The following is a 24,586-nucleotide window of genomic DNA, read 5'->3' as shown; positions in this document are numbered from 1 at the left end:
AATAATAATAAAAAAAAATTACTTCTCATGGACCAGAGTATGTTGACATGCGCCTTTTCATTATCATGGCATGGGCACAATTCCGATGTCAGTCATCAATTCAAAGAGAAAACTTCCCACAAAATAAATATATAAATAAATAAACAAATAAATGAATAAAAAAACAAAGCAAATAGATAAATGAATAAATGCTCTTTCATTACCTCATTGCAGAGGTCGAGAAACCTGCCTCGTGTACACCATTATGTAGCAGAAATCAATAACATCATGGTCGATTTTTCCAGTATCTAATAAAACACTTTGGTGGGAATAATTGGAAGGATATTCAACACATTATTGGGGAAAAATCTTTAAAAAATTAAGATTAAGTAATATTTTGCCCAATACTTTGAAAAAAAAACTAAATCAAGTGAGAACATATAGTTCAATTTATGTTCAAAATGATCGTATTCATACGAGTACACCTGTATAAAGCGGCTATTTACAAATTTCAGGTTAGTCCCTCAAATTTTGATCCTGGATTCTCCACTACTTATCACATATCTTTTTATCTAAATATCCTAATCATATAATTGTGATTCTTTGTCCGTTTTTTATCATCATTATTTCTTTAACTTAGTAATATATAAAGTGCCATGAAATCCAACAGATTTTTGATCAAAGTTCGATATACAATAGTCATTCCTTCCCTAGGCAACTTTTCTATGATATTTAGCAAAGTGATTTATCGTACTGATAAATTGTACTTCCCCACCCCACCCATTTCTATTTACTTTATCTATTTGTGGATGGCAAGGGTGATCCGCCTTTATAGTCTCCTCAGTTCAAAATACAATATCCTCAGCTCCTTCCATACAAAAATGAATATAATATAGGAAATGACGTATGGATGGCGTCAATTTTGTGACGGGCACTTAATGGAGCATTTGCTGTAAATAATAATTCTATATCAATCTTTTAAGTTGTAAAACAATGGAAACAACAAAGAAAACATAAACTAAAATGCAAGGTATAGCTCTCGTCTTTGGAACCAGTAATTCTCAACCTTCTGGACTTTGAAAAACTCAAAAGAGAAGAGTTATGTGTTCCTACTTGTTCCCTGGTAGAAACATATGCTGCAATAAAGTATACCTCAGCCTGACCAGTATGATACGATCTTCAACTTAAATAGCCCTTCTAACGGCGGAGAAATCAAATTTATAAAGGAGAATCCAACCATACATATATATGTGCTTCACTTGGCCAACATTACAATCTCATTTAATTTTTCTAAGAAGATGATGATATGCCAATTCATAGATTTGAAGTAATGCAATTTTAATATAGAACATATATAAACTGGAATGGACCGCAAGTTCCTTGTTAGGGTTGAGATATTCTTAGAGTCGAGGATATATTTCTAAATAATGAACAAAATATAAGTCTATTTAATTTTTAATTTATGCACTATATAAATCTGTAATATTTGTCGACGATGTGGATATTCTATATTCGTATATCTTTTGACCCCTGATAAGTACACTGACAGTTACCGCAGTAGCCAAGTTGGTAAACAAGACAGTTTCGAATGTCAAATGGCCGTTCAGGTTGTTGCAGCCTGAGGAAAAGTTTGACAAATTTGTATTTTGGGTTGTGTAACACATATTGAAAAATGATGATCTCACGAATAACGCGATATCCTATGTAAGTAGCACAGGATACATGACTTACTATGTGAGCTTATAGTTAAATAGTACACCTCTACTCGCAACACATTGGTGATTGACTGAACTCGGTCTCGGGTCAATGACATTGTCTATGTCACATTATCATTATTATTATTTTTCCACTCATGTTGATAAGTGTTTTTACCCTGTCAGCCTGTGATATCTGATTATGGCAGAGTACATTAATTTGTGAGATAGTCTAAAGCAGTGCTAAATATTTGGAAGGGAAGAACGGAAGTTATATATTTAATTATAATATATGTTTATTATGTAAACAATTTTGTAACAAAAATTCTTTTTTGTGATAGTCAAGTCTAATAGCACAGTAAACTTTGGATATTACATAAGTGTTGAAAGAGTTGGAAACTTTGGTGACATGACATTGTGTAATGGGTATTATTTACAGGTTTGACGTTTGTGGATGGTATTTGATTTAATAAATTTTCTCTTTTTTGTTGTTAACAGGTCATTGGATGATGGGTAGATTTTCAGAATTTTGTGTGCAAGGCATACAACCACCATAGATTACTACAAAGCTAACAAATGAATGGACCTATTTATTTTGAGACACTATGACTATGTTTATGTTTATAAAATATTATATAGCAGTGGTCCTTATTTAGTCCCCACCCACCCTACCTCTCCCATATTAAATGTAGGAAAATGCCTATTCAACTAAGGTAATTCGAAATCATGGAGATAAAATATAATTTTTTTTTGTAGTTTATTTTGCCTTGAATCAAAGAAACTATAATTAATGGTGAAATTGTATGGCTAACTTTACCATTGGACAAAAGCCCTGGAATCTTGGTTATCACTTTTTATACATATACTTCAGCCCACACATGAGGGTCCTAAGAATAAATACCAATAAGAAAACAAGCACACTAAGATCAGTAGCAAACATATTTTATGATAAATTGAAAGAAACAAATCAGTCTACTAATAGTTCAAAAGAACCAATCTTGACTGTTCCTTCCTGGCTTGGTTCTTTACAGTCATGAGTCAAGAAAATATGGACAGTAAATTTTTAGAAGTGCACACCTACATGATATAGCAATAGAAAATGAAGTAATGATTTTGTAAATTATAATACATCAATGTAATATCCATTATCACCTATTATTCTTGGTGGATATCAATAAAAGAAAAAGTTGCTAAAACCTATAAATAAACAAACGGAGCCGCGTCGGTTGCTTGAAATGCTATCTTTGTTTTGGTAGAGAATGAGGCCAAAGAAATTGAAGTATGATAAATTTGTCTATTCTAACCTAACCTAACCCACCAACCTAACCCAACCTGCATTTAGTAATGCAGTACCTGTAATTCTAGAGCTCATCAGGGTCGTCGTCATTGTCTCCAACCTCCTAAGCCCTAAAAACAATTACAGGCTGCACAAATACAACACCTACAGACCATTTACACCATGAAACAAAAGTCCTCAAAGTCAAGGACCTCGACATGAGAGGCACACAAACACTTGCCGCAGCCACCACAAACACATTACACCCGCTACACTACATAGCAGAACACCCACACACACCAAGAGACATTAAAACAACACCCAAAGACCTTTATCACGCACAGATACTCTCTTCTCTTCCTCCACAACCACCAAATACCAGCCTCCGGAAACATATTCATAATCATATCACTCACCGCTCCATTAACACACTGAAAGACAACACACTGCTGCATGCCAGACCCCCTGATATCCACCCTTCTGAATCCTCTCTCCCATGAAAGGACAGAGTCCACTTGGCCAGACTGCGGTGCGGTCACCACCCAGCACTTCTAAGCTGTAACACTTCACCCCATACCATACAACACATAATGGAAGACTGCATTATACACAATCATGCACGCAAACAACACAACATACACTCTATAAAGGATTTGTGGGAAAACACAGTTTTGGCTATAGCATTCCTTGGGGAGACAGGACGGCTCGGACAGACAGTCTAGGGAACGACAACAACAACAACAACAACAACCTCCTAATCTACCAAAATAAAGATGTTGTCTACAGGAGTCAAAACAACTTCATTCATTTCTGTATAGGTTTCAGCAACATTTTCTGACATTGATTTCTGCCAAGAAAAATACTTATTACATTGATGTATTATAATTTACAAAATTAATATTTTAATTTTCTAACGCTGTACCATGTACAGGGTCTAACAGATAAATCCGTACAACTTCTTATCACATGTTTTAAGATTAATATCTCGGGTTATAATAAACAGAGAGTTATGAAATTTTCAGTATATTTAGAAAAGGCAATAAGAACAATGATTTCATTCAATGTAACCACCTTCAGCTGTTATGACGCTTTCAACGCATTTACGAAACTTGGATACAGCGTTGATGATCTCAGACTTTGATAATGAACCCACAGCCTTCTTGATGTCTGTCTTCAGGGTTGTTATACTTCTGTGTGGCTTGTCACATGCCTTGGCCTCAATTCGCGCCCAAAAATAATAATCTAAAGGGTTTAGGTCTGGCGAATTTGAGGGCCACAACTCTCTGTTCCAGAACTGCACATTTGACCCTTCGAGAAGGTTGGTGGTCCTCTTCGCTGTGTGGGCTGGAGCCGAGTCTTGTTGGAAGACAAACTGGTTGCCACTAGCCTTATCTTTCATCCAGGGTATTATTTTCTCTTCTAGAACTTTGCAATAGACAACGGCATTGACTTTCTCCTTGTTGAAGAAGTGAGTGAAGACGTCCCCCTCAGTTGACACCACACAGAGCACCATGACACTTGCTGGTTTCTTCGTCGTTGTCTTGTGTTGAACCTCTGAGGATGAGGAGGCTATCCAGCGATCATTCCGCTTATTGAAAGTCGCATCAACCGTGAAAATCTTCTCGTCGGAAAAAAACTTGATGACTGAGCCATTCGACTTCATCCAGTTCAACAGCTTTTGGCACCTGGTCAAGCGGATTTCTTTCATTTTTTGTGTCAAAAGATGTCTTTTTCCTTGTGAGAATGAGGTTAATCCCAATTTCTTTAATGCTCTGTGAATTGTCATTGTGCTGACACCTCTCTTCTTTGCCAATGTCGATAATGGTAAGGCTGGATTTGCATTGACACTTCTCTTGAGACCAGCTAAAAAGCGAGGTGTTAGAATTCTGCCCCTTCTGGGCTTGTGAGCAGCTCGTTGGTCTTCGCCGGTCTCATCAAAACGTTTACAAACATCGTAAACAGTTTGTCTTTAGTATTTTAGCATCCTTATTATGGCGCGAGGGGTGTGACCCGCGCGACGAAGTTCGCATATGGCTGAACGTTTGGCTTGTTCCATTGCTTAATGTTTATTGCACTGGTGCTAGTATACAACTGGCTAAATTATTAGACAAATGGAAGTATCTGGAAACAATCAGAATTGCCATATGTTACTTTTTAAGTGCTTAAAACCTCTTCAAAGTTTGTACGGATTTATCTGTTAGACCCTGTAGGTGTGTACTTCTTAAGAAAATACCACATGGACACCCTAAAAAATACACAAAACAAAAGATTAAAAATGATAATAGGATGTACTGTGTTTGGACATTTCAAAGGGAACTTTATAACAATGGAAGAATTTCATCATCAATTGGAATGATGTACTTGGAGGATGGACAGTAGAAATGGTGGTGGACTACATTGATTAAACACTTGGAAGTGGTATGCAGATGTATTCCAAGAAACACACTCACTACCAAGTGACATATTAAGGAAATCTTAAAAAAAAGGTTAGGAAGAAATATTATTTGGATACACTTCCAGATTACAAAAGGTGGCCAGAATGACCAGAGGCATAATTCACTTTGAAGTAAGGCAACGCACACTATAAAAACCCTTGAGGAATTTGAAAATGCACTTGCCAGGGAATTCTGCCTGAATAACAAAGCGTTCTGGAAATGTGTCAACAGTTGTTGCAAATTAAGATCTGGCATACCCAGTATGCATAATGAAGACGGCATATTTGTGAATGATGACAAGGGAAAGTAGAGGTATTTTGCAGACACATCAGAGGAAGTATAATTACCTTAAAATATTTTTAAATATGCAACTACGGAGTTAAACATTACTCTTACAAAAGAGAGAATGAAGATAAAACTACAGTCAGTATAGTTGATAACTCACTTGGACCAAACCAAATTCAATCAAGGATTATGAAAAAGTGGCTGACACCCTGGCCTGTTTATTCTGTTTGTAGCCAGTCTCGTGAATGGAGTAGTATCAAGACAGTAGTTGCGACTGTCACACCCGTGTATAAGAAAGGTGACTAATCCAACCCTGCCAGTTATAGACTGGCATTGTTGATATCTTTTGTGTGGTGTAAGGTCAGTGCATTCTCGCAGAAGATTTATTGAACCATTTGAAATTGAATAACCTCCTATGTGCACAGTAGCATGGTTTTGCTACAGGCAAGTCAGTTGTTAGATTAGTGATGGTCAGGGGCCCGCCATGTTGTCTGTTTGAACCCTTGCTATGGCGCAGGGGTTAGGAAAGGCATCCACTCTGAGCAATGGCTACCTCAGGAGCTGAGGTGGCTTGGGCATCATTTTATGTGATACATCAACTTCCTTCAGGTATCGTCACTGCATTGCATATTGTGGACACCATCTCCTGTGTTCATGTATGAACAATTCCAGACCACTGACTATGATGAGGTCTGAGTGGGTACCAGGCATTAAAAAAAAAAAAAAAAAGAGGCTATGGCTGTCTGGGTAGAGGCTCTCATATGATATATCTGTAAATATAATATTCTTGGATTATGTCGTAGCATTAGACATGGTCTTGCATGAATGTGTATTTACCTAGTTGTATTGTATGGGACAGGAGCTATGCTTGTAGTGACTCGTTTTTGTATCTCTCCATATCCAGTTTATTCTTAAAATTGTGTATAGTTCTGGCATTCACTGTTTCTCTGATCAGTTTGTTCCAGACATCAATCACTCTGTGTGGGAAGCTATTTTTTTCAAGTCTCCTCTGTAACTGTCTGTCTTTAGTTTCTTTTCGTGTCCTCTTATTTCTCTTCTGTCCCACTTTAATAAGTCGTCTCTATCGAGGATTTCCATCCCTTTCATAATTCTGGAAATGGTCAACAAATCACCTCTTTCTCTTCTCTGTTCCAGTGTTGATAGATGTAATTTCTCCAATCTTTGTTTGTATGTCAGATTTGACAGTGTAGGTGCCATTTTTGTCGCTGCTCTTTGGATTCTTTCTAATTTTCTTATGTTCTTCTTTGTGCTAGGTGCCCACAGTGTTGCAGCATATTCTAGTTTAGGTCTTATCAATGTAATGACTATTTTTTTTACCATCTCCTCATATATGTAGTCGAAGGCCACTTTCATTGATCTCAGTAAGTTATAAGTATAGAGTAAGAGGTGACATACTCTCCTGTATTAGGAATTTTCTCATAGCCAGTGTCAACCCTCCAGGGCAGCACTTCCAGATGGAGGTAAGGTTGTTGAAGGGGTTTTAATGATGAATAACAAGGAGATGATTCTCTGATGTCTATCTTACAGGACTACTCATGCAGATAGGATTGCAGACATACTATATCATTCAGTGGGTTAAAACAAGACCTTAGACTTGAACCACTTGAAACAAGAAGACGAATACACAGACAACAAATGATGTACAAAATCACAAACAATTCAGTTGACATAAACAAAGAAACTTAACAAATACTCAAATAACTAACTAGAGGCAGTCACAACCTAAAATACGACACATACCAAACAGGTACCAACATATTCAAGTGCTCATTTTTTCCCTGTAGCATGCAGGAGTGGAATTATCTCTCATTCCATGTAGTTGATAGTCCCACTCCAAATCCCAGTCTTGGCCCTAAATCTGATCCCACACTTAACCCTTATCTTAACCCCATTCCTGGTCCAAATCCTGTCCCCAACCCGTAATTCCCTCGCCCAGCATCTGCAAAGCATGCCACGCGTGAGCATGTAAGTTTCAGCAAAGAAAGAAAGAATTCTTTTATTTCTTTTGCAGAAGTTTGCTGAGTGTGGTGTGGACTGCACTGTACTGGTGGACAAGGCCTTTAGTCAAGTGGGTGTTACGGCGCACTACACGTCTCTGTGAACTCCAGAGGGTGTGTTACGGAGAGTACCGTGGTGCCTCAAGATCGTTAGGTATAGGTAAGTGTGAAGAAATGGAAATAGTGTGGAACAGGGAATGAATACACCATTAGTGTGTACTCACAGCCAATAGTGAATGTTTTATCTGAGTATTTCTTTGGCTCTTCTCTGTGTTACTGGATGAATTGTTAGATATATTTCATACGAGTCATTTTCATACAGTGATAGATGCCTACCACTGGTCCATGTTCAGTTTCTTATTTGCCTTCATTATGAGTCTTTATCAAATGAAATTAATTACTTATCTGATAGACTGTGTTGCCAATGTAGCTGTATTGAAGTTCACATTGCTGAGGTAGATTTTTAATGTTTTATTTGTTTTACAGAATTTTCAATTGACCATTCAAGGACACCAGAGCTGCAGAAAGTAGGAAAGTATTTGGACAGCAGATGTCAGGAGCAGACATTAAAGACAAATATAATTCATTATGCCGTGTTTGCTATAGGAAGAATAAAGAATATAAATCCAAAGGTGCACAGAAGGTAATGCAGTTCTGTTTGAATTGAAGTGGGAATTGTTGGTCTATATATGTATTGATATTATGTAATGAGTATATGTAAATTTGACCAAAATATTAGATTTGTGTTGATGGTAAGCATTGGAATGAATTAACTACCATATAGATTTGTGTAGATTAATATTATACTTGATTTCTGTTGATATATTTTGTGTGGTGTAAGGTCAGTGTATTCTCACAAAGGATTTATTGAACCAATTTAAGCTGAATAATCTCCCTGAAGGAGCTAAGATGAGAGGGAGAACAGGGTGGTGGAGGGGAGTGGAATGGGTGGAAATAGATACGTGACTTTGACTAGGCTACCCCCCTTATAAGCAGGAAAGAACTCTTGGTATATAGAGAGAATATTGTACATACATACATGCATATACCAAGGGTAGGAGAGAGGCCAAATGCAGAGTATGGGTTCCATTATATTTGACGTTTTGCCCAGTAGGGCTTCTTCAGAAGAAGAAGCCCTACTGGGCGAAACGTCAAATATATTGGAACCCATACTCTGCGTTTGGCCTCTCTCCTACAGTGCTGTTGCAGTCGTTGCTGCTTTTACTCATATACCAAGGGCTTTTTCCCCCTTACAAGGGAGATAGCCAAAGTCAAATGCATAAATTCCCTACCACCCATTTCATCCCCACATACTCCACTCCCACTCACCACCCCTCCCTCCCTCTTTTCTTGGCTCCTCCTGGATGACGGGTCATTCCTGCATCTTGCCCACTGCCCTGGGTCAGACACAATGTAGTAAGACATAGCACATCCACAGCAAGGCGGTTTCATTTAATTGGTGATTCCCCCTCTCCATCCCCTTATGCAGAAGAAGGGATAGGGAGAAATCCCTTTTGGCTACATCAAAGTATCATTCACACGTACTCCCCCCCCCATTCCCTTCCATACATCACAGCATTGTCTGTGTACTTATGTATATATTAGATTGGATTCTTAGGTATAGGTTTATTCCTAATTTTATTTCTTTATTTTCATTTGAAAAAATTTCTCTTCATTTATTTATTGTTTATATGTAATTGCTTTTTTTGTTCCGCCAGGTTTAGTGTTCTTCTTGAAGAATGTCTTGCCCAAGTATGGGGCTATAGGCAGCTGATGGTACAAATTGAAAGTTTGCGTAAGGAGACGTATGATGCTGGTAAGGAAGAACACGAGACCAAATTACTTAGGCTATGGGATGCTCTAATGCCGCAAGTGCCCCTTGAGGTAATGATCTTCTTCTCTGTTAGTGGTTTGTTGATGGTTTTTGTCTCTTGTTCTCGTATTTCAAACCAGAAAATAGAAGAGCCAAGGCTAAGTGATGTTTCCTATAAAAATACTGTTTGACAGAGGGAATGCTTTTGTGAACTCTCATTCTTTTGATATCATCTAACTCTCTTTTCTCTCTTTCTCTCCTCTCTTCACTCTCTCCTCTCTTCTCTCTTCTCTCTCTCTCCTCTCTCCCTCTCCTCTCTCCTCTCTCCTCTCTCCTCTCTTCTCTCTTCTCTCTTCTCTCCTCTCTTCTCTCTTCTCTCTCTCTCCTCTCTCCCTCTCCTCTCTCCTCTCTCCTCTCTCCTCTCTTCTCTTCTCTTCTCTTCTCTTCTCTTCTCTTCTCTTCTCTTCTCTTCTCTCTCTCTCTCTCTCTCTCTCTCTCTCTCTCTCTCTCTCTCTCTCTCTCTCTCTCTCTCTCTCTCTCTCTCTCTCTCTCATTACATTTTATTTTTTTCTCTTTTTTCACCCTTTCCCCACCCTCAGTGCTAGAGAATGTATTATAGATATTCAGATATAGTATGTAATTCTTGTATTTTCTTTCAGAAAAGAATAACCAAACAGTGGCAGGATATTGGATTCCAGGGAGAGGATCCCAAGACAGATTTCAGAGGCATGGGCATTTTGGGATTAGACAACTTGCTGTAAGTCAGATAATGTATTATACAGTGTGTGTGTGTGTGTGTATATATATATATATATATATATATATATATATATATATATATATATATATATATATATATATATATATACATATACATACATACATACATACATACATATACCAAAGGCTTTTTTCCCCGTACAAGGGAAGTAGCCAAAAAGAAAAGTAAATACCGTATTTTTCGGACCATAAGGCGCGGGGAAAATACTTAAAATCGGGTGGTGCGCCTTATCGTGCGGTGCTCCTTATGTGTGGCTTCAGTGCAAAAAAATGCCTCGGATAGTGATGTACTATTTTGACATGTTTCGTAGCTAGCCTGCCGACGGCGACAGTGCATGATAGGCCTAGCTAAAGTTACAACCAAGTTATAACCAAGATGCATGTATCTTGACAAGAAAATTGTGAAAACTTCGACAGTTTTCGGGTCCATGCCACAGCATTCATTCATGCTATCATGGCTATGACATGATAGCATCCACAACACAGACAGCCATTTTGCATTGGTATAGTCTCGCTCCACTCAGACTGTAGTCATTTGGGTATTTTTTTAGTTTCGATCATGGGCGTAATATAGCAATATATAATTAATTATTAATTTTTGTAAATTAAAATGTATTAACGTAATAGGCAATTTTGTGGGCGGAAATGAAAATAAAAAATACCTTGCTACAAGCAAATATGCTAATGAACGAAGTCGGTAGCATAGGATCGGGACGCCAACGTCTCTCACGACGACGACAACGAGGACGAGCCGGATGACATTTAATTTGCAGGTAATGATTTATTAAACACAGGTTAGGTTAGGTTAGACGAATTTATCACCCTTTCATATCTTCGACGTCGGCATCTATCATAACAAACATGGCATAAATCTGTTTCAGCACATTTTTTGTTTTTTATTTCCGCTCACAAAATTGCATATTACGTTGATACATTATACATACATACATATACCAAGGCTTTTTTCCCCCTTACCAGGGGGGTAGCCAAAAAGGACAAGGCACAAAAACATTCCCACCCATTTCATCCCCGAAAACACTCCACACCCCTCCACCCTCCCTCCCATCTTAGCACCTCCTAGATGACGGGTCATCCCTGCACCCTGTCCACTGTTGATACATTATAATTTACAAAATTAATGATTAATTTTTTATTGCTATATTGCGCCCATGGTCGAAACTAAAAATTTACCTTCATTTGTAATCTTGTGTTTTTAAGTGAATAGAGAATTCCGGGAATAAAACTGCTAATGTTGGTTTTATTCCCCACAATTCCCGTAACATGTTTGTTGTTTTTTAGGAGTATTGGCAGGGCAGACCGTCCATGGAGGTGGTCTGATTTCACTGACCAAAATAAAAATATATATCATTTATTTTTGTAATTTTGCTAAATCCCAACCGATTTTTCTCATTCAACAACGAAAATGTTGTTCTGAATGCACTCACATATGCATGATTATCCGATGACAAGACCAGGTGCGCCTTATGTAAGGACAGGGAATAGCAAATTACGGGTGCGCCTTATGGTATGAAGCGCCTTATGGTTCGAAAAATACGGTATATATATATGTATATAAATATGTATATATAATATATATAATATATATATATATGTATATATGTATATATATTCATTCTGTGTGATGAATATATGTGCTCATTGTACAAGATTCAAGTTTGTCATGAATTTCTATTTGGTGAAATTGTTTTGAAATAAGACAGATGACTTGTGTACATGCTGTGCCATATGCTCACTGGCTGAGTGGTTTAGAGTGTCGCTACTTGTTGTGGAAATTGAGGTGACGGCAGGTTGATCTCTGCCACTGGGGAGTTGGACCGAGGGCATTGCTCATTAAATTCCATGCTGATGTCACTGCGCTTGTGGGAGGGTCAGAGGGGATATTAAGGGAGTTAGTGATGGTGTTTGGGAAGGTATGGGATAGGAGAAAGCTGGAAGTAAATGTGGGTAAATACAAGGTGATGAGATGTACAAAGGGAGAGGGTGGCAGTGAGTTGGATGTAGATCTTAAGTAGAGAGGCTGGAGGAAGTGGATAGATTGAGGTATTTGGGGCCACATGTGGCAGGAAAGGGAGGGATGGAGGTAGAGCTATATTGTAGACTGAGAGAAGCAAGTAAACCCCTGGGTGGATTAAAAAGTGCCATGAGAAATAGGCATCTGTGAATAGATGCAAAGAAGTGATTGTATGAAAGGGTGATTGTGCCAATGGCTTTGTATGGGGCAGCCAATACCCCCATCTGGGGTATTGGCTGCACGTTATTGTGGCAAAGTAGCATGCAGTTGATACTTTAGGGTCTGTATGGGGCACCCCTATGGACCAGAGCCACACATTATTTTGTCTGTGGTAGAGGAAAAAACTGTTCATGGAGAAATGATGATACTTTTATACTACGACTGTCCCTCCGTTATGCTGTCCCCAACCCCTTGTTACTGTCCTGTACCACTTCTCTGAATATTCATTTCCTTTTTTTGCCTGCCCTTTGGTGGGGGAAAAGAATGCTCCCACCAAGTCTTCCCACTTGAGTCGTAAAAGGCGGGGAAAAATGGGATGGGGGATGGGATTAGGAGTCCTGCTATCTGTAGCCCCAAAGGGGACATTCCTTAAAAAAGTAAAGGCATAAGAGGGTCTGGGAGTTTTCCAACCAGTACCCTAAGGTTTGGGTCTTTTAATGTGCATGGATGTGGTACAGATGAGAGTAAAAGGGAAGAGATAGGCAGTATGTTTGTGAGAAGAAAGATGAATGTGCTGGCTTTGAGTGAAACTAAAATGAAAGGGAGGGGCGAGTGTGAGTTTGGGAGTGTAGTTGGGAGGTACTCAGGAGTGAAGAGGGGACGAGGGAGAGAAGGGGTGGCTATACTAGTAAGTGAAGAGATAGGTAAGCGTGTAGTGGAGTGGAAGGAGGTTTCTTTAAGGTTGATGTGGATGAAGGTGAAGCTGGGAAGGGAGATGTGGGTTTTTGTAAGTGCATATGGGCCTGGTAGTGAGAAGAGTGTAGAGGAAAGGGAGACTTTTTGGGTAGATTTAAATGAGTGCATAGAGGGATTAGGGAGAAATGTCAGTGTAGTTGTATTGGGAGACCTTAATGCTAGGGTAGGAAATGAACCAATAGATGGAGTGATTGGGAAGTATGGAGTTCCAGGTAAAATTTGTAGTGGAGAATTGATGGTGGAGATGTATCTTGAAAAAGAATTAATGATAGCAAATACAGTGTTTAGGATAAGTACACATGGGAGAGGGTGGTGGATGGAAGGGTGGCAGATAGAACGTTTATGGATTATATAATGGTGACCAGGAGTATGATAGGAAGAGTTAAGGATGTACATATTCCAAGGGGAGAGAGGGGGGGAATATCAGATAATTTTTTGGTGGAAAGTAAATTGAGAGTGGAGGAAGAAGAAAAGGGCAGAAGGTAGGGAGGTACTTAGAGTGAACTGCTTAAATGAGAAAGAAAAGGAGAATGAGTATAAGAAGAAGCTGAGAGGAGTGGGAGGTAGTGAAGGATAGAGTAGAACTAGGAGTGGAGGAGGAATGGCGATGGTTCAAGGAGGGAGTCATAAGGTGTGCAAAGATGGTGTGTGGAACAAGGAGGGTGGGAGGAAATAGAAGGAAGAGTAGTGAGTGGTGGGATGAGGAAGCAAAGAAGGGTGTAGAAGAGAAGAAACAGGCTTTCATAGAGAGGTACAAAGTAAAGAGAAAGGAAGCAAAGAGGAGAGCAGATGTGAATTGGGATAAGAGTATGACAGAAATTTTTTAAAGTAATAAAATGATATTTTGGAAAGAAATTAAAAGAGGAAGAGGAGGTGAATCAAGTAGAGAAGAAAAAGTAAAAGGTGCAAATGGAGAGATGATAATGGAAGAGAAGGCAGTGAGAGGAAGGTGGGCAGAGTATTTTAGGGAGTTGCTAAATATGAAGGAGGATAGGGAGGGAAAGGTAGTTGCAGTGGGAAGTGCTAAGAAAATGAGAGTGATGAGTGAGGAAAATGGAGGAGAAATAGGGAAAGATGAAGTGAAAGCATCTGTTAAGATGATGAGAGCAGGTAAGGCACCTGGGTTGGATGGATGCCATGCAGAATGTCTGAAGAAGGGAGGTACAGTTATGGTGGACTGGCTGGTGAGGTTATTTAATGTTTGTTTAAGAGAGGGTAGAGTGCCGGAGGACTGGAGGCGTGCCTGTATAGTTCCACTTTACAAGGGAAAGGGGGACAAGTGTGAGTGTAGTAGTTTCAGAGGGATCAGCTTGTTGAGTGTAGTTGGGAAGGCTTATGGAATGGTTTTGATTGAGAGAATTAGGAGAGGAAGAGAGGGAGTAATTGGTGAGGAACAGTGTGGTTTTAGGACAGGTAGAGGTTGTGTAGATCAGATTTTTGTGGTAAGATAGATATGTGAGAAAGATATAGGAAAAGGTAAGGATGTTTTTCAGGCTTTTATGGATTTGGAAAAGGCTTATGATAGGGTGGACAGGAAGGCACTGTGGGAGGTACTGCAGATATATGGGATAGGAGGAAAGCTGTTAAGAGCAGTCAGGAGTTTTTATGAGAGTAGTAGAGCTTGTGTTAGGATTAGAAATGGAGAGAGTGAATGGTTTGAGGTAAAGGTGGGACTTCATCAGGGATATGTTATGTCGTCCTGGCTGTTCAATCTATACATGGATGGGGTGGTGCGAGAGGTGAATGCAAGGGTAGTGGGTCAGGGGATGGAGATGATTAAAGAAAATGGAGAAAAGTGGGAGGTGAGCCAGTTGTTGTTTGCGGACGACACTGCGCTTGTAGCACTATCAGAGGAGGGATTGAGGAAGTTAGTGACAGAGTTTGAGAAGATGTGTGAGTGAAGGAACTGAAGATAAATGTGGGCAAAAGTAAGGTGATGAGATGTACAAGGGGAGAGAGTGACAGCAGGCTGGAAGTGAGCATTAAGGGAGAGAGACTGGAGGAAGTGGATAGTTTTAGATACTTGGGTGTGAATGTGGCAGGAAAGGGAGGAGTGAGGGTAGAGGTAGAATGTAGATTGAAAGAAGTGAGTAAATGCCTTGGTGGATTAAAAAGTGTAATGAGAAATAGACATCTGGGAATGGATACTAAGAGGAGGTTATATGAAGGAGTGATTGTGCCGACAGCACTGTACCGGGCAGAAACATGGAACATAAGAGAGGAAGAGAGAAGGAATTTGAATGTGTTTGAGATGAAATGTCTAAGAAGTATGATAGGGGTTACTAGGCTAGATAGAATGAGAAATGAGGAGGTGAGGAGGAGAACAGGGGTGGAAAGGGAGCTGGGAGATAGGGTTGATGAAAGAGTATTAGGATTGTTTGGACACATGGAAAGAATGAGTGAAGAAAGATTAGTAAAAGAGGTGTGGAAGGCAGAGATGGAAGGAGTGAATATGAGGGGGTGTCCTAGGATGATATGGATGGATGGGGTAAAAGGGGCATTACAAAAAAGAGGAATGTCTGTTGAGGAAGGATGTTATAGAACAGAAGATAGTGGTGAATGGAGAGGGGTTGTGTATACAGTGCTCGACAAAAGTTCGCGGCGCCTCAGTGAATCTAAACAAAAATGCACAAAAATGTAATTAATCATTATATTTATTGGATTTTTACTCACCTAATACTTGGTTGGGAGTCCTTTGCGCTTTAACACAGCCTCAAGACGACGTGGAAGTGAAGCAGCTAGGTTGTGGAGGGTTGTAGGCTCAAAATTATCCCAGATTTCCTGAATGGCTGCCTCGAGCTTGGGTATAGAGCTGACGTCTTTGCCTTGTAACCTCTTCTTTATAATGTGCCACAAATTTTCAATTGGGTTCAAATCAGGGCTATTACCTGGCCAGTCCTTTATAAAGTTCACTTCACAGTCGTTGAGCCAAGTAGTGGGGCAGAAACATGGAACATAAGAGAAGAAGAGAGAAGGAGTTTGAATGTGTTTGAGATGAGGTGTCTGAGAATTATGATGGGGGTTACTAGGCTAGATAGAGTGAGAAATGAGGAGGTGAGGAGGAGAACAGGGGTGGAAAAGGAGCTGGGAGATAGGGTTGATGAAAGAATATTAGGATGGTTTGGACACATGGAAAGAATGAGTGAAGAGGTATGGAAGGCAGATGTGGAGGGTGTGAACATGAGGGGACGTCCTAGGATGAGGTGGATGGATGGGGTGAAGGGGGCTTTGGGGAAGAGGGGAATGTCTGTTGAGGAAGGACGGGAGAGGACAGAAGACAGGGGTGAATGGAGAATGGTTGTATATGGATGATGTGATTGCATGAGGTGGAATGGGCGGGGGGATGGGGGGTGAGGTAGTATGTGTGAGCAAAATTTGACGCAGCCCGAAGGGATTTCTCTCCGTCCTCGCCTTTTATGCAATGGGGGGACGGAGAGGGGGGGGTCGCCGATTTAATGAAGTGGCCTTGCTGTGGATGTGCTGTGTCATGCGACACTGCTTCTGACCCAGGGCAGTGGACAAGGTGCAGGGATGACCCGTCATCCAGGAGGTGCTCAGATAAGAGGGAGGGTGGAGGGGTGTGGAGTGTATTCAGGGATGGAATGGGTGGAAATGATTTTATGCCTTTCCCTTTTTGGCTACCTCCCTTGTTAGGGGGAAAAAGCCTTGGTATATATATGTTAAAAACATTAAAAATCTCAAACTTTTGTTTAAAAATCATAGAACTAGTTATCAAATAATAAATGGTACATCAAAATATGACTTATTGGTAATTGTGTTACTTATTAAATATTATACCCCAAAAGATATGTTTTACTGTGTAGAAAAAATTCTACGCTAAAGTTTCAGCTTTCTTTTAGTGATAATAATATAATTTTTTTTTTTTTTTTATATCTTACTGAATATGTTAGGGCATGGGGGCCTTATATACATTCAAGAATAAAAAAACTAGAACCACCATTTTGTCAAAGTTTGAGAAGTATATCTTGCTATGAAAGTCTGCACATGCCCGAGAAAAATGTATGCCCCGGTATGGCAACACTCCCATTCTACACGGCAGTGTAGAAAATGAGGCAACCCTGGCCGCCACCACTGTCCCGCGTGCATACCTTCCGATATTTACAGTGTACGTAATAAAAAATACAGTACAGTACACTGTATATACAGTACATTTACATGCCTGTATTACATTATTACAGAATTATTAGTATTATAGCATTATTATTACAGTATTGTTATTATTGCAGTGTTAGAGTATTATTCTTATGTGTTTCTATGCCATATCATACATTACCTATACATATACCGCTATGAAAATCTACGGGTGTTAGGGTGATATTTTCGATGACCGGACGTTTGGCATGACTGGACCACCCTTTCCCCCAATTAGTCCGGGCTTTCGAGGTTCGACTGTGTATATATATATATATATATATACATATATATGCATATATATATATGAATACATATATATATATACGTATATATATATATTTATATATATATATATATATATATATATATATATAAATATGTAAGACAGATGAGTGGATGGATGGTGAGATAAACACAGGGAACCGTTTAGGGATTTATTCTGATGGTTCCCTGTGTTTATCTCAACACCCATCCACTCATATATATATATATATATATATATATATATATATATATATATATATATATAAAAATATATACATATATATATATATATATATGTATATATATTTATATATATATATATATATATATATATATAAAGTTAAACACTGTTTCTAATGATCTTGATTAATGTATTGAATGTTTTGTTCTTTGCCAGATTTTTTGCTGAAAACCACACCAATGTAGCGCGGCACATCCTAATGCATGCGCAGCATCCACGTTATGGGTATGGTGATTTGTACAGTGCATGTATTGAATTATAAACTTGAGATATATATTTATTTATAATAATCTATTGTTCGTTTAAGATTAATATCCTTTTTTCCTTTCCCGTAGGTACTCCTATGCTATTGTAGGTATTAACATCACTCATATGGCTTACAATTTTCTAAAATTTGGCAACGCCAAAACACATTTCTTCAACTCTTGCAAGGGTATCCCAAATGTCCGTGCCTTCCATCAGTTTTACTCTTACCTCTTCTTCGAATTTGACCAGTTGTGGAGGCACGAGAAGCCAAGAGACATCATGGAGTTTAATCGTGTGAGAAACAAATTTGAAGTGCAGGTGAAAGAAAAGCTAAAGGATCCCATGACTTTGTTTAAATGTAACTTTATTTTAGAAAATATTTGAAGCTACTGATAACTTATGAAATATGTTTGTACATTCTTATAGGAAATGGTATCAGTATCTGTCTATCTTTCTACGTACTGATAAGCTTCTTCTCCCTTATAAGGGAGGTAGCTGGTCAAGGCATGCACCCAGGTGGACCCATCCCATTCCCATCTGTCACCCATTTCCCTTTTATCTTAGTTATTTGTGGATGAAGGACCATCCCCGTCTCCTGTCCACTGCCCTGGATCGGAAGCAATGGAACAAGACACAGCACATTCAAAGCAGAGCCAGCTGCTTCATTTACATGGTAACCCTCCTTTCTTATCCTCTCGTGTGAAAATAGAGAAGAAGAGTAATCCCTTTGGGCCATGTTGATAAGTGTTTAGTATGTTTATGGACTTGGTACATTGTATGACAATTTTATTGCAGACATGGTTGCCTATTGGATGTATTTGCAATTTGTTACGAAGATATTTTCAAACACAGGATTGAAATCTTTGCTCTTTTAAGGGTGATTTGCACCTTTCATGAAAGTTAGTCTTTGTTTATATCTTGGAAAAGATGATAATTCAAAGAATCTTTATTAGAAATTAGCAAACTTGGGTTTTGCTATCTGAATAGGCTGTTAAGATGTGCAAGGCAGACGACACTGTAATAGGACTCCTAAGTAGGTCAGGAGAAGATGCCAAGATTGTGCAGGAAGATCTTAACAAATTGTTCACATGGTCTGTGAAATGGCAAATGGACTTTAGTATCTCAAAGTGCAGTATGTTAAATGTAGGGCTACACAACCCTGAAAGCAGATATAGCTTGGATAACATGTTTTTAGAGAAAACTGAGTGTGAGAGAGACTTGGGAGTTCTAGTGAGCCCTGACCTTAAATCCAGGAATCAGTGCATTAGCACCAGGAATAAAGCTAATGGAGTATTAGGTTTCATTGCTAGGACAGTTATGAATAAAAGTGCAGAGATAATTATCAAACTCTATCTAGCATTGGTTAGACCCATCCTTGACTATGTGGTACAGTTTTGGCCTCCATCCTATAGAATGGACATTAGTTCACAAGAATCAGTACAGAGGAGAATAACCAAAATAATACATAGGCTCAGAAATTTATCTTACAAGCAGAGGTTTAGGCACCTTACACTTTCTGGAAAGACACAGGGAGTGGGATGATCTAATAGAGGTGTTCAAGTGGATCAAAGGCTTTAACAAGGGTGACACAAACAAGGTCGTCATAGTAAGACAACAGGGCAGGACTCACAATAATGGATCTAGACTGGACAAATTTAGATTTAAGAAGGAAATAGGCAAGAACTAGTTTACTAATAGGGTGGTCAACAAGTGGAATATATTTAATAACCATGTAGTAAACACTGAAACTATTTGTTGTTTTAAGAAACGGACAACTTTATGGATGGGGATGACAGGTGGTAATGGACTAGGAACTGCCTAGTGTAGGCCTTATGGTCTCTTGCAGTCTCCTTCATTCTTATGTTCTTAAGGCTTGAGAACCTTGGTAGATTTCCAGCTTGGTCTCTCTACTCACTGTTTGAGAAAATATACATTTTAAGCATCTGCACCTAGAACACCTCAGGGAAAGGGTCCGCCAGAATGGTACTACATTGTGTTTAGATGATGATTGAGTTCCAGATCTGATTTTTCTGGCTTCAGTTCGTAGTCTGTGTTTTTGTTTAATTTCTTATTTTTTTTTGTGTTATTATTATTTATTTATTTTATTTTTTCTTCAACATGAAGTGTTCTACCCATCTTGATTAACCTCTTCAATACGAGTCAAATTATTTGATGCAGCATCAGATGCCTGATGTATGATGATTCGGTGATGCATCACAACACTCACGTTATAGAATATAAAGTCGGAGCTTCATTATTTATTCTCTTTCACTCTGAATATATTAACCATTTTGGAACGATGACGCCCATGTAGGTATCACGAGGCGCAAGTAGGTACACAAGGATGCCGGCATCGGAGTCTTGATTATATATAATTTTTTGCAGTTCACCCCTGGATTCTGTGAACTGGTTTGATCACATTTTCTGTGTTTATTATTACTTAGAGTAAAAGAGAATGAGTAATACAGCAGTGACTCTTTATTTTATAATGTGATTAGTGTGATGAATCGTATGTTTGGCAGCCGGTGCTGTGTGTGAGAATTTGAGTCATACTGAAGTGGTTAATAACTAGAAAATGCAGTCACAAGCCAGTTCACAGAATACAGGGGTCTTTCAGCTACAACTACAAAATAGATATAATCAAGATGCTGACACAGGCATCCTTGTCTAACCACTCGTGCCGTGTGACGCCTACATTGGCATCGTCATATGGAAGAGGTTAACACCTGCGTACCAAGTGGTCCTTGTCCCTTTTTCTCCTAGTTTGCACGAAGCTATTTTATGCAGCTGTGTGTTGTCATCCTCTTAGTAGTGAATGGCCTAAAGCTATCTTGATGAACACCTGCCATACCAAGTAGTTTTTATCCTTTTATTCAAGCTGTAAACAGGATATTTTATGCAGCTATGACCTTGTAACTATCAATTGACATATTATTACTGAATGAGCTGGGTGGCATTTTGAAGCACTAAATAATGAAATATTTATGGTACCAAAACTTTCATTCATAGAAAATATATTTGGAATGGATATGTATAAAAAAAAGTAAATTATTCTCTTAGTAACTACACAAATGTGAAAAAAGCAACTAAGAGAATGGGCACAAGGGAGGGGACTTTATCTATTTTTCTCAAAATGCCCTCATAGTCTGGCATAACGGGTGGGGACTATTTAGTGTTTTTTGAGTAGGTATTCTTTTGTGTTTGTGTTTATACACATACCTCACACACAAACATACATTCTTAACCCCTTCCATACGGTGCCGCACACGTAGGCGTCATGGGGAGCGAGTGTATTCGCGAGGCTGCCATATCGGCGTCTTGATTATATTTATTGTAGTCGCCCCTCCATAATGACATTCTTTCTAATTCTTTTGTAATCGCATTTTCTATGGTTATCAAAATTCACGGGTGAAGAGAGAACGATCGATATAAGCGGTGACTATATTTTATGATGCGAGTATTATTACGACACGTCGTACGGCTGGCATTGGCTACTGCCACCGAGATCTAAGTCCATGACGCCTACGTGTGCGGCACCGTATGGAAGGGGTTAAAAACAAATGCGCAGAAAAGCTAAAGATAAACACAGGAATCTAAAGAAAGAAAGAAAAAATTGAAAAAAAAAGTATTATTTACGAATGGCTTGTGTGTACATAAATCTGGAGTATAAAGCCTTTGATAAGGTACCTCACAAATAACTATTATGGAAAGATGAGGATATTGAAAGATTTCAAGGAAATTTCATGGAGTGAATGAAGGGTTTTCTGAAAGACAGATTCTTGCCAGTATTAATGAAGAATAAAATGTCAGGATGGAGGGAAGCAATTAACGGAGTTTTGCAAAGGTCACTGCTGGCACCTGTAGCATTCTCAACTTTTATAGATGACGTGATGGTTGCAGACAATGAAGAGGATAAAAGGTGAAGACTGCAGATTATTAAGAAATATTTAGAATATATACATACATACACCAAAGGCTTTTTCCCCCTTACACAGGGGGGTAGCCTTAGAATATATGACTGGAGATAAGTATTGGAACTGGTGATTCAATTGGAAATGTGTGGGGCTTACATCTTCTTATATGCAGATTCTAATCTCACATTCGTTCCGATTCATAGTAGTGACTTGCATGCCCCAACATTTGATGTAAATAGGGCAAAAGTGATGGCTTTGGCCACACCTGTCCACCTTCTGGTGTATGTTCCTCACTGAAGTTTGGAAAAAGAACCAGTGCTAAAGAAAAAGAAAATGCTTACTATTGCTACAAAGTCCTCTGTGAGGGTCACCGTCGTAGCCTTCCGATATGGGGGAGTTTGTGATGTTAAACCATATCATCATCATTGGGAATCTGCAAAAGTATGAAGAGACCAAAAGTCTTGGTTGAAAATTAAACATAATGGTAAAAGAGGAGAAGGATCTGGGAGTGTTGGTCATGGATAATTTGGCGTCTGACAAATGCATAAGAAAGATTGTGGGCAAGACTTGATGAGCATGAACAAAGATGACGAAAAACTCGGAGAACCTAATCAGCTTAAGATTAAAATGTATATAATGGATCAAAAGACTACAAATGAATGACAACCAAATTGATCCCCAGCTTTGCAAATAAACCATAGGAGAGATTAGATGATGCATTGACCCTGTTGTCATTTTAATACAAAGGAGAAAAATATTCGACTTGGTGGCAGTGTTTGCTTTACTGAAGGGAATGAATGAAACAGACAGAGAACATCATGAGGTCATGGGAGCACATTGAAAAGTAATTTTTGAAGGATAATAAGAACCTCCATTTTCTTTAAAGCTGCTTCATCACATGAAATAGCATGAAAGAAGACATAGGTGAATTTGTAGCTATAAATGAATTTAAGGCTAAGTTTAATTGATATGAAGAAAGATATGGAACCCCATATACGTAGCTTCTTTCGTGTATATTACAATTAAATAAATATGACTGGATAAATACATACATACATACATGCACTTTCATAGATACATATATTTTGAAAATGTACTGTATGCATTTGCTACTTATACCTCACTGGGCATGTATATATTCATGACCATTCATACATTGAACACGGAACGACATCCATTCCTATATAGAGATCTCGTATACTCATATACATGTGCACAAATGCAAACACAAAAGTGAGAGCACAATGAAAGAAAACTTAGCACATTTTGACACATGTATATTAAGCAGCTTTATGGATAAGAAAAAACATTGCATTTCATTTCAGTTTTAAGAATATTTTATCCAAAGAAATTGGATTAAGGATTGTGATAATAATGTATCTTGATGCAACTTGCTTAGTAGACTGCTACTAATATACATCTAGATAAATTATTGCTGATATGATTTTTTTTTTTATAGACTGCAGTAGTGCTTTCTGGACATTATGGGCAATGTCAATTTTTTTTATTTCTTCACTATATCAGGAGAAAGAGAAGAAACATGATTTTTGTGATATATTTTATGTATAGCAATAGAAAGAAGACATAGTGAGACCTTCAGGAAGACTTAGGTTATGTTCATGATGGCAGGAATGATCTTCATATCAATTATCAGAAAAATACCTTTAAAAGTATATATATATATATGTATATATATATATATATATATATATATATATATATATATATATATATATATATATATATATATATATATATATATATATATATATATATATATTTTTTTTTTCTGCATTGCTTCTGACCCAGGGCAGTAGATGGGATACAGGAATGACTTTTCATCCATGAGAAGCTAAGATGAAAGGGAGGAAAGGGTGGTGGATGGGAGTGAGGTGGGTGGGAGTAGATGCTTGCCTTGTCACTGGGCTACCCCTCATGTAAGGGTGAAAAAACTTATTTTTATAGATAAAGATTTTTTGAAGAACAAGGATAAACTCCCATATCATTGTTTTTGTTTTTTTCTTCATTTTTATTGTGACTTTCTATTTGTACAACGAGTGGGATTATTGATTGCCAAAGTTAGAGATCATTCTTTTATAAGCGGAGATTTTCTTTATTCAAGAAAAAAAATCACATCAAACTTAAGCAGTTCCTCTCTTCAGTTCCTCAAATTTTGCTTTACTCCGTTAGACCCTCTTCTGGTTAAGGGGATTGGACGGAACTGCTGATGAATTGGTAACCTATGTCATTTGTAATCCACTTATGACATACATGAAATGCACACACCACATGTAATTTTTAATACAGCAAAGGCAATAGTATGGTACTTCCTTCCTGAAAGATTCATGAGCTAACGTGAAGGTATTAGTTGTTGGATACGCGATAGGCTTTGGGTCTCCTGTAAAAGATGAATATACTAGAAGTTTTTTTCCCCCTATAAGGAGGGGTTGGCCAAATCAAAATATCTACTAAATGAATACTCACTGCATTGATCCAAAAACTCACTTGTTATCCCATCTTAGCACTTGATGGACAGGGG

At 38.3% G+C, this 24,586-nt stretch overlaps 1 protein-coding gene across 1 annotated transcript; it reads left to right on the top strand.

Annotated features, from left to right (window-relative positions):
• LOC143027123 (ELMO domain-containing protein 2) lies at positions 1-23,303 on the top strand. The gene is made up of 7 exons (XM_076188152.1): positions 1-1,683; positions 7,702-7,847; positions 8,174-8,330; positions 9,406-9,571; positions 10,160-10,257; positions 18,044-18,112; positions 18,223-23,303. The coding sequence occupies exons 1-7, from the start codon at positions 1,652-1,654 to the stop codon at positions 18,515-18,517; spliced, it is 963 nt and encodes a 320-aa protein (XP_076044267.1). The 5' UTR covers positions 1-1,651; the 3' UTR covers positions 18,518-23,303.
• The last annotated feature ends 1,283 nt before the right edge of the window (positions 23,304-24,586 follow it).

The sequence above is a fragment of the Oratosquilla oratoria genome, chromosome 7 (genome assembly GCF_046742065.1).
Source record: "Oratosquilla oratoria isolate Oo_2021 chromosome 7, ASM4674206v1, whole genome shotgun sequence".
NCBI lineage: Eukaryota > Metazoa > Arthropoda > Malacostraca > Stomatopoda > Squillidae > Oratosquilla > Oratosquilla oratoria.
The sequence above is the reverse complement of the archived record's forward strand: the minus strand, read 5'-3'. Positions and strand labels throughout refer to the sequence as shown.